General features: G+C 45.4%; 1 protein-coding gene across 2 annotated transcripts in view; it reads right to left on the bottom strand.

Moving 5' to 3' along the window:
- The window catches only part of LOC141146741 (caspase-8-like), a 109,675-nt gene that overhangs the window by 27,121 nt on the left and 70,550 nt on the right, over nucleotides 1–12,004 (bottom strand). For both annotated transcript variants that reach the window (XM_073633258.1, XM_073633257.1), the window contains exon 7: nucleotides 8,879–8,987. In XM_073633258.1, coding sequence (XP_073489359.1) covers nucleotides 8,879–8,987 — 109 coding nt within the window. The remainder of the gene's footprint in view (nucleotides 1–8,878; nucleotides 8,988–12,004) is intronic.

The following is a 12,004-nucleotide window of genomic DNA, read 5'->3' as shown; positions in this document are numbered from 1 at the left end:
ACAGTGTTCAGCTAAAGCTACAAGTTAGGGTAGTGTGTCCTCCTCACAGTGTTCAGCTAAAACTACAAGTTAGTGTAGTGCGACCTCTGCACAGTGTTCAGCTAAAGCTACAAGTTAGTGTAGTGAGACCTCTGCACAGTGTTCGGCTAAAGCTACAAGTTAGTGTAGTGCGTCCTGCTTACAGTGTTCAGCTAAAATTACAAGTTAGTGTAGTGCGACCTCTGCACAGTGTTCAGCCAAAGCCACAAGTTAGTGTAGTGAGACCTCTGCACAGTGTTCAGCTAAAGCTACAAGTTAGTGTAGTGCATCCTCCTCATAGTGTTCAGCTAAAACTACAAGTTAGTGTAGTGTGACCTCTGCACAGTGTTCAGCTAAAGCTACAAGTTAGTGTAGTGCGTCCTCCTCACAGTGTTCAGCTAAACCTAAAAGTTATTTTTTGCAAGCTCTGCACAGTGTTCAGCTAAAGCTACCTGTAGAAGGTTGGTGGTGTTTTCCTGATCCTATCACTACCACAGGCAGCTAAATAAGCTACAAGTTATTTTTGGCGAGCTCTGCACAGTGTTCACCTAAAGCTACCTGTCGAAGGTTGGTGGTGTTTTCCTGATCCTATCACTACCGCAGGCAGCTAAATAAGCTACAAGTTAGTGTAGTGCGAGCTCTGCACAGTGTTCACCTAAAGCTACCTGTAGAAGGTTGGTGGTGTTTTCCTGATCCTATCACTACCGCAGTCAGCTAAATAAGCTACAAGTTATTTTTTGGCGAGCTCTGCACAGTGTTCACCTAAAGCTACCTGTAGAAGGTTGGTGGTGTTTTCCTGATCCTATCACTACCACAAGCTACAAGGTAGTTTTTTGCGAGCTATGCACAGTGTTCAGCTAAAGCTACCTGTAGAAGGTTGGTGGTGTTCTCATACTACAGGCAGGCAGTTGATTTTGCTAGCTGCAGTATCAGTACATTATATATATATATATATATATATATATATATATATATATATATATATATTCTATATCTATATATCCCAGCTTAGTGCAGCTACAGGCCATTAGTATGTCTGGAAGGCCAACAAGGAGAGGCAGACAGTCACAAGCCAATAAAAGAGGGCAAGCAGGCTCTGTGTCTAGAGGCAACAGTGCTGGTCGTGGAGACGGTGCATCCTCATCAGCATGTGGCCGTGGGACACGATTGGCCTTTTTTTCGGCAGCTGGCCGTGTTGAGCTGCAACATGCGGAAGACTTGGTCGAGTGGATGACCAAGCCGTCCTCATCCTCCTCATCCTCTCTCACCCATGCTCAGGGTACTTTGTCTGGGAAAGCAGCGGCCTCTTCCCTTGGCTCAATGTCATCAGTGACTCCTTCCCTAGCCCCACCATGTCCCCCTGAGGAGTCCCTCGAACTGTTTGACCACAGTGTTGGGTACATGCTCCAGGAGGATGCCCAGCGTTTGGAAGGCTCTGATGATGATACTGGGCTAGATGAAGGCAGTAACGTGAGCAAGGACAGAGGGGGTGCCCAAGAAGGACAGCAATCTGGCAGTCATGCTCCCCCTGCTGCAGCATACTGCCAGGTTTGCTCCAGTGATGAGGAGGGAGGGGATGATGAGGTCACTGACTCAACGTGGGTGCCTGATAGGAGAGAGGAGGAGGAGGCGGCACATCACCAACGAGGCAGGATGCCCTCCAGGGGCCAGCCTAAGGGCAGCACTCTGACTGCATCACACCCCAAAGCTCTGCATGTGCAGGGCGCTGCAGTCTCTGCGCGTTATTCAAAAAGTTCTTTGGTGTGGGCCTTTTTTGAGACGAGTGCATCAGATCGCACCGCTGCTATTTGCAACATATGTCTCAAGCGTATCTCGCGTGACCAAAACATCTCCCGCTTGGGCACCACATGATTGACCAGACATATGTTGACCTGACATGCAGTTCGTTGGCAAGCGTATTTAAAAGACCCACACCAAAGAACAAAGAGGACCTCTCCTTGCTCTTCATCAGCTGAGATCTCCAACCCCACTATACCTTCAGTCCTCTCTGAGACCTGCACTGAGAGGTATGAAGGTGTAGAATTAGGTGTGTCACAGCCAAGTACTTGTGGGCAATCTGCTTTCAGTACACCGACATCAGATTGTACCAGGCAAATTTCCCTGCCCCAGCTGCTGCACCGCCGAAAGAAGTTCGCTCCCAGCCATCCACATGCCCAGCGGTTGAATGCTAGCTTGGCAAAATTGCTAGCACTTCAACTGCTGCCTTTTCAGTTCGTAGACTCTGTCCCCTTCCGAGTTTGTGGAATGTGCGGTTCCTCAGTGGCAGGTACCCAAACGCCACTTTTTCTCACGGAAGGCGATTCCGGCTCTCTACCGGCATGTGGAAGGCAATGTCTTGGCCTCGCTGGACAGGGCGGTCAGCGGTAAGGTGCATAATTACCGCTGACTCATGGTCCAGCAGGCATGGACAGGGACGTTACCTAAGTTTCACCGTGCATTGGGTGACTCTACTGGCAGCTGGGAAGGATGCAGGACAAGGTGCAGTAGTGTTGGAGGTTGTTCCACCACCACGCCTCCAAAATGCCACTACTAATGATTGTGACACACCTCTCTCCTCCACCCCCTCCTCTTCTTCTTCCTCCATGGCCTCTTCCTGTGCTTTGTCCTCGGAACCAGTGGTGCTCCGTAGCCGTTCAAAGGGCTACGCAAGTATGCAGGCCAAAAGATGCCATGCGGTGCTTGAGCTGGTGTGCTTGGGGGACAGGAGCCACACTGGGGCAGAGGTTCTGTCAGCTCTGCAGGGGCAGGTTCAGAGGTGGTTGACGCCACGCCAACTTAAGGCAGGAATGGTGGTTTGCGACAATGGCACCAACCTCCTCTCTGCCCTCCGACAGGGACAAATGACCCATGTGCCCTGTTTGGCTCACGTCCTTAACTTGGTGGTGCAGCGGTTCTTGGGCAGGTACCCGGGCTTACAGGATGTCCTGAGGCAGGCCAGGAAAGTCTGTGTGCATTTCCGCCAGTCATATAATGCCAGTGCTCGGCTGGCAGACCTCCAAAAGGAGTTTAACCTGCCCTGCCTAATCTGTGACATGCCCACCAGGTGGAACTCAGCATTGGCCATGCTGCAGTGGCTGCACACACAGCAGAGGGCCATCAATGAGTACCTGTGCGACTATGGCACCAGGACAGGGTCAGGGGAGCTTGTTTTTTTTTCCCCACGCCAGTGGGCCATGATCAGGGATGCGTGCACTGTCCTGTCATCATTTGAGGAGGCCACGAGGATGGTGAGCAGTGACAGTGCATGCATCAGTGACACTGTCCCCTTTGTCCACCTGTTGGAGCACACGCTGCGTGGAATAATGGACAGGGCACTTGAGGCAGAACAAAGGCAGGAAGAGGAGGACTTCCTTAGCTCTCAAGGCCCCCTTTATCCAGACAGTGTTCCTGCGTGCCTGCCGATCACACAGGAAGAGGAGGAGGAGGATTGTGTCAGTATGGAGGTGGAGCCTGGCACTCAGCATCAGCAGTAGTCTTTAAGGGATCAGTCCCAAGAAACACATGGACTTGTACGTGGCTGGGAGGAGGTGGCTGCGGACCATGTCGTCCTTAGTGACCCAGAGGACTCCGGACCGAATGCCTCAGCAAACCTATGCTGCATGGCCTCCCTGATCCTGCAAAGCCTGCGTAAGGATCCTCGTATTCGTGGTATCAAGGAGAAGGACCAATACTGGCTGGCAACCCTCCTGATCCACGTTACAAGGGTAAGGTTGCGGACCTTATCTTGCCATCGCAGATAGACCAGAGGATGAAACATCTTCGGGAGGCCTTGCAGAGAGGTCTGTGCAACGTGTTCCCAGAGACTGGGAGTTTACAAACTCCTGTTTCTGGACCACGTGTTGCTGAGGCTTCGGTCAGTCAAAGAAGGAGCGGTGGAGAAGGTGGGCGTCTGACCGATGCGTTCAGACAATTTTTTTGTCCGCAGCCCCAAGGTATGATCGGTTCCAGCAACCATCGCCAGCGTCTGTTTTACATGGTGCAGGAATACCTAGGGGCAAGATCTGACTTGGACACCTTTCCCACCGAAAATCCTCTGGGTTACTGGGTCTTGAGGATGGATCACTGGCCAGAGCTTGCATAGTATGTAATTGAGCTACTGGCCTGTCCTGCATCCAGCGTTCTTTCGGAACGTACATTCAGTGCTGCTGGAGGCTTTGTAACCGATCACAGGGTGCATCTGTCCACCGACTCGGTCGAACGACTGACCTTCATAAAAATGAATCAGTCTTGGATCACCACCAGCTACCAAGCACCTGATGCTGATGTAACCGAATAATTTTTTTTAAAATCTCAGATCCCTTCAAAGACTGTCTATGCTGATGCTGAGTGACTATCCTGAGTAATTATCCTCTTCCTCCTCAATGATCACACTGATAGCTTGTAAGAACATTTTTGGTTCTGGGTGCCACCACCAGTGCCTAAGGCCCAATTTTTCAGCCCCTGTTTAACAGGGGCATGTAATTACAATTTTTGATGCAATACTTTGCAGCAGGGCTCGTTTCTGCCTTCCAACTAGAGTATCTGTGAGGGGTTGCAGTTTTGTGGCACCAGCACCTAAGGCCCAATTTTTCAGCCCCTGTTCAACAGGGGCATGTTATTACAATTCTTGATCTAATATTTCACAGCAGGGCCCGTTTCTGCGCCCACCAAGAGCGAGTGAGGACTTACAGTGTTGTGGCACTAGCACCACCAAAGGCACAATTTTTCTGCCCCTGTTCAACATTCAACATTCTTGATCTAATATTTCACAGCAGGGCCCTGTGAGGGCTTACAGTGTTGTGGCCACAACAACACCTAAGGCCCAAATTTCTGCTGAGTATATAGGGCAGGCCCCTACTTTCAAACATCCAACTTACAAACGACTCCTACTTGCAAAAGGAAGGAGACAACAGGAAGTGAGATGAAATCTACCCCTAGGAAGGGAAATTCTCTCCTGTAAGAGTTAATATGGGAAAAACGTTTCTCCTTTCCACTGATGCTTTATCACCAATCCTTGTTTCACAAAAAACCCCAAATTTTCAAAAAACATTTGTCATTGGGACAAAAAATTAGGTGAAATCTTCTGAAGAGGAGCACAGACAGCAAAACAAATGTCACAGGGGTGATAACCCTTCCCTATGTTTTCCAAAAAGCTTAAAATAGATTTTTTGGCTGGAGCTAAACACGTTAAAAATGTACCAGTTCAAAATTACAAACCGATTCTACTTAACAACAAACCTACAGTTCCTGTCTTGTTTGCACCGCCTGTATACTACTGTTCAGAGTATATAGGGCCTGGGGGCCCCACGCCTTTCCTTTTTTAATTTAGGTTCGGGGTTCCCCTTAATATCCATAGAAGACCCAAAGGGCCTGGTAATGGACTGGGGGGTACCCACGCTGTTTGTCTCACTGATTTTCATCCATATTGCCAGGACCTGACATTACATTAAAGCCGCAAGCAGTTTTAAATTACTTTTTTTCCTTTAAAATGACATTTTGTGCAGGGACTGTTCTAAGCACGGGAAATACGTGCCACTTTACAGGCATACTATAGACACCCCCAGGTACGATATTTAAAGGAATATTTCACTTTTTTTTTTTAACTTTAAACATCATTAAAATCACTGCTCCCGAAAAAACGTCCGTTTTTAAAAGTTTTTTTGCATTGATACATGTCCCCTGGGGCAGGACCCGGGTCCCCAAACCCTTTTTAGGACAATACCATGCAAATTAGCCTTTAAAATGAGCACTTTTGATTTCGAACGTTCGAGTCCCATAGACGTCAATGGGTTCTAACGTTCATGCGAATTTTCGGTCCGTCTTCACAAGGGAATTGGGGGGCTTCAGTAACCAAAACTGCAGTTTTTGTCCTCATGACACAGCACAGGAAGTGCCCTCATGGCTAACAGAGGACAGAATTAGACATAGACTTGGGAATCTTAACATTAATAAATCACCCGGACCAGGTGGCTTGCACCCGAGGGTACTTAGGGAACTCAGTTAAGTAATTGCCAGACCATTGTTCCTAATTTTTCTGACAGTCTACTGACCAAAATGGTACTAGCTGATTGGAGAAAAGCCAATATTATGAAAAGGGCCAAATATACAAGATTTTAGTAATGAAAACAGTATCATTAGCAGTAATCAGCATGGATTCATAAAGAATCGTTCTTGCCAAACCAATCTATTAGCCTTCGATGAGGAGGTGAACTGCCATTTAGATAAACTAAGGCCCGTAGACATGGTGTATTTGGACTTTGCAAAAGCATTTGACACAGTTCCCCATAAACGTTTACTGAACAAAGTAAGGTCCGTTGGCATGGACCATAGGGTGAGTACATGGATTGAAAACTGGCTACAAGGGTGAGTTCAGAGGTGGTGATAAATGGGGAATACTCAGAATGGTCAGGGGTGGGAAGTGGGGTCCCCCAGGGTTCTGTGCTTGGACCAATCCAGTTTAATTTTTTCATAAACGACCTGGAGGATGGTGTAAACAACTCAATCTCTGTATTTGCAGACGACACTAAGCTAAGCAGGGAAATAACTTCTCCGCAGGATGTGGAAACCTTGCAAGAAGATCTTAACAAATTAATGGGGTGGGCAACTAGATGGCAAATGAGGTTTAATGTAGACAAATGTAAAATAATGAATTAGGGTGGCAAAAATATGAATGAAATCTACTCACTAGGGGGTGAACCTCTGGGGGAATCTAGGATGGAAAAGGACCTGGGGCTCCTAGTAGATGATAGGCTCAGCAATAGCATGCAATGCCAAGCTGCTGCTAACAAAGAAAACTGAATATTGGCATGCATTAAAAATGGGATTAACTCCAAGAAATAAAGCGATAATTCTCCCACTCTACAAGACTCTGGTCTGGCCTCACCTGGAGTATGCTGTCCAGTTCTGGGGCACCAGTCCTTAGGAAGGAAGTACTGGAAATGGAGCGAGTACAAAGAAGGGCAACAAAGCTAATAAAAGGTCTGGAGGATATTAGTTATGAAGAAAGGTTGTGAGCACTGAACGTATTCTCTCTGGAGAAAAGAAGCTTGAGAGGGGATATGATTTCAATTTACAAATACCATACTGGTGACCCCACAATAGGGATAAAACTTTTTCACGAAAGGGAGTTTAATAAGACACGTGGCCACTCACTAAAATTAGAAGAAAAGAGGTTTAAACTTAAACTGCGTAGAGGGTTCTTTATTGTAAGAGCTGCAAAGGATGTGGAATTCCCTTCCACAGGCGGTGGTTTCAGCCGGGGGCATCAATACCTGCCTGGCCTAACTCTTATGCCCCGTACACACGATCGGACACTTTCCGACAACAAAACCATGGGATTTTGTTCGAAGGTTGTTGGCTCCAACTTGTCTTGCATACACACGGTCACACAAATGTTGGCCAACAATTACGAAAGTAGTGACATAGAAGACGTACGACGAGCTGATAAAAAGGAAGTTCAATAGTCATGCGCCACCCTTTGGGCTCCATTTGCTAATGTTGTGTTTGGTGAGCATTAATTCCGAGCATGCGTGTTTGTACGTTGGACTTTTGTCCGATTGACTTGTGCACACATGATCAGAAAGTCCGACAACACACATTTGTTGGCGGAAAATTTGAGAACATGCTAGCCAACATTTGTTGGTGGAAAGTCCGACAACAAATGTCCGATGGAGCATACACACGATCAGACTTTCTGCCAACAAGCTCAAATCCAACATTTGTTGTCGGAAAATCCGATCGTGTGTACGTGGCATTAGTGTGAATGTATGCCAAGGCCTCATTCATTTCAGTGGACAGTCTGTACTCATGGTGGCCCTAAAGTAGTGCAGCAGAGTACATCCTACCCTTAGGAATGAAGAATATCACTAAGAAGAGGACATTTTCCATGAAAAGTCTCTGTGATACTGGCGAGGCTGATGCAGAGATGACATTAAGCTCCACAACAAATCAATAACTGCTTTAATAAACAGCAAGAAACTGCTGCCTGATATGGCCAGTAGCACAAAAAGTAAATCCTCTGTATTTAATAAGTAATCTGCAGAATATTTTTTAGCTGCCAGCTCTTGATTTCATCAGTGTCCTCCATGTAGTATGGCAATATTAAGTTTTAGGGGTTGTGGGGAGTTATATATAAATAACTAAAGTTGTAATAATTTTTTACTTCATACACTATTTTCCATTTTTTTTCAGATTCTAAGACAAAAGGTGTGGCCCACAGCCTCCCCAATCACTCAGTCATTAAGGTCAATTTATTAATAGGTGCATAATCATTATCTTTGTGTGAAATTGTTTTTTGCCCATTGTAAACCTTTATTCTCATAATTATGATGTTTTTTCTTGAAAAAGAAGGAAGGCATCACCTAACACCTCAAAAGCTAGTGATATTTTAACATAAGACACACAGAAAATGTTTTGTATTCTATTTATGCAAAATAAAACATAAGTCTGGGTTCACACTATTGCCGCATGTGGCTCACAACAAGGGTTCGGTGAGTCCCCGTTCACCGTTTCAGGTTCAATTTCAGCCCGAATTTTTGGGCTGAATTCGGACCTGAAACGGACCAAAAGATGCACAGGACTCATGTGCAAAGTCGCACCAGAGGCGCACCGGAGATGTGGGAACCGGCTTCATAGAGAACCGGTCGCAATCTCCTACCATGCGAATTAGATGCGGAAAACTGCATCCAATTCGCATTGGTGTGACCCCAGCTTAAATCTACAATACAAGCATGCAAGCGGTACATTCAGCTCATTTGCTGCATGTGTTTAAACCGTTACAGAATGGTAAACATCGTTTTTGATTTTAAAACTTGGCATTAAATACATGGTTATAAAAAACTGCATTAAAGTTTATTTTTACCAGCATCTTCATCTGTTCCAATCCTCTTCTCACCATTTTCAAAATCCTTATTATTCACAATCACACACCAGCCATGTGGTTTTTTGTCCAGAATGTATTGTTCCAAATTCTGCAACATTATTGACAGTGGTTAGTTACATTCTATGGAAGAGCCCTGGGGCCATCATAAAAAAAAAAAACTGAATTCTGACTTTGAAACTCAGAATTCTGAGATTGAAATTCAGAATTGTAAGTTTAAAAAAAAAATACAGAATTCTGAGATTCAAAGTCAGAATTCTGAGATTCAAAGTCAGAATTCTGAGTTTCAAAGTCAGAATTCTGAGATTAAAAGTCAGAATTCTGAGTTTCAAAGTCAGAATTCTGAGTTTCAAAGTCAGAATTCTGAGATTAAAAGTCAGAATTCTGAGTTTCAAAGTCAGAATTCTGAGTTTCAAAGTCAGAATTCTGAGATTAAAAGTCAGAATTCTGAGATTAAAAGTCAGAATTCTGAGATTCAACGTCAGAATTCTGAGATTCAAAGTCAGAATTCTAGAGTTTCAAAGTCAGAATTCTGAGTTTATAAATATAGTAGTCTATAGGAAGATTTTAGGACCAATGAGCAATAATGAAGTAACACCCACAGATCATCATTCTGCAGACATACATGTCTTCTGGTCTGTATATGGATATGTAAATCTATCTTAGTTACAGCACACAGTATAGGGAAGCAGGCAGTGCTGGGTTCTCTGGTTCTTCTGCTGTCTTATCCTTCTCTGTCATCTGCTCCAACATAAAGAGCCATGCTGAAAACGTGTGTATTGTGTGTGAGTGGGGGGGGGGACACAGCTTCCATAGATAGCAGAACAGAATGGCCAGCACAGCACAGCTCTGCACCCCAACTTGTAGGAAACATTGCACTTTTGCCCCTACATGAGGGAATTGTGAATGGCTAGAAAGCAGCAGGACAATGTGTATCTATGTTTATAACGGATTGATCATAGCAATTACTTGTGTGGACTAATAGAGATGTTTCACATACAATTAACCTCATATTAAACATAAAAGCACATACAAACCACTACTGAGAGATAGTGTAGTGCTTAGAGCAGCAGGTTTATATTGGTGAAGTAGTGGGTTCTAGTCCAGGTTAGGGCATTTTTTTATACATATATATTTTAAAATACGAGATAGTGAGGGCTTAAATTGTATTTTATCAATATATCCAAAATTGATTTCAAGGCATATTAACAAAGACATATTGATAAAATTGTTGTATAAACTGACTACTATAAATTAGAGAGTAGGGATTTTTTTTACAAATCTGTGTATATATTGGGATGATTTTGGTGACATGGGGCCAGTTCTCAATTTCAGGAGATTGTCCCTGGAAGCTGCATTATAACCATCATATCTCATAACTCAACCACCGATGCAGGGGCATTTTTCCATCCAGTGACACCACCGATGCAGGGTAATTTCTTTCCATGCAATGACACTACCGATGCAGGGTCATTTTTTCCATCCAGTGACACCACTGATGCAGGGTCATTTTGTTTCTATCTATTGACACCACCGATGCAGGGCCATTTTTTTCCATCCAATGACACCACCGATGCAGGGCCATTTTTCTTCTTCACTACTGTTAGCCCCTTATGTGTGCTCCAGTTTTAAACTCTAAAACCCCTTTCACACCGAGCTGCTCATAGCGTCCGCGGTAAAACGCAGCTATTTTTATCGGCGTTTTACCGTCGGATTAGCGGCGCATTTCGGCTAATGTGAAGACTTCACATTACTCTACCCGAGGACTTTCACACCGGAGCGCTGCGCTGGCAGGACAGGAAAAAAGTCCTGTCAGCAGCTTCTTTGGAGCGATGTGTTTACCGCTCCCCCACCACTGCTCCCCATTGAAATCAACGGGGCAGCGCTGGGATACCGCCGGCAAAACGCCGCTATTGCGGTGCATTGCGGGCGGTTTTAACCCTTTCTCGGCCGCTAGTGGGGGGGGTAAAAGCACCCCGCTAGTGGCCGAAATGTCATTGGGTGGAAAAAATGACCCTGCATCGGTGATGTCATTACATGGGAAAAATGACCCTGCATCGGTGGTGTCTTTAGATGGGAAAAATGACCCTGCATCGGTGATGTCATTAGATGGGAAAAATGACCCTGCATCGGTGATGTCATTGGATGGGAAAAATGACCCTGCATCGGTGATATCATTACATGGGAAAAATGACCCTGCATCGGTGATATCATTACATGGGAAAAATGACCCTGCATCGGTGGTGTCATTGGATAGGAAAAATGACCCTGCATCGGTGATGTCATTGGATGGGAAAAATGACCCTGCATCGGTGATGTCATTACATGGGAAAAATGACCCTGCATCGGTGATATCATTACATGGGAAAAATGACCCTGCATCGGTGGTGTCATTGGATAGGAAAAATGACCCTGCATCGGTGATGTCATTGGATGGGAAAAATGACCCTGCATCGGTGGTGTCTTTAGATGGGAAAAATGACCCTGCATCGGTGATGTCATTAGATGGGAAAAATGACCCTGCATCGGTGATATCATTACATGGGAAAAATGACCCTGCATCGGTGGTGTCATTGGATAGGAAAAATTACCCTGCATCGGTGATGTCATTGGATGGGAAAAATGACCCTGCATCGGTGGTGTCACTGGATGGGAAAAATGACCCTGCATCGGTGATGTCATTAGATGGGAAAAATGACCCTGCATCGGTGGTGTCATTAGATGGGAAAAATGACCCTGCATCGGTGATATCATTACATGGGAAAAATGACCCTGCATCGGTGATATCATTACATGGGAAAAATGACCCTGCATCGGTGGTGTCATTGGATAGGAAAAATGACCCTGCATCGGTGGTGTCTTTAGATGGGAAAAATGACCCTGCATCGGTGATGTCATTACATGGGAAAAATGACCCTGCATCGGTGATATCATTAGATGGGAAAAATGACCCTGCATCGGTGGTGTCTTTAGATGGGAAAAATGACCCTGCATCGGTGATATCATTACATGGGAAAAATGACCCTGCATCGGTGGTGTCACTGGATGGGAAAAATGACCCTGCATCGGTGATGTCATTAGATGGGAAAAATGACCCTGCATCGGTGG

The sequence above is a fragment of the Aquarana catesbeiana genome, linkage group LG06 (genome assembly GCF_042186555.1).
Source record: "Aquarana catesbeiana isolate 2022-GZ linkage group LG06, ASM4218655v1, whole genome shotgun sequence".
Classification (NCBI taxonomy): Eukaryota; Metazoa; Chordata; class Amphibia; order Anura; family Ranidae; genus Aquarana; species Aquarana catesbeiana.
This window is presented reverse-complemented; position numbering and strand designations above follow the sequence as displayed.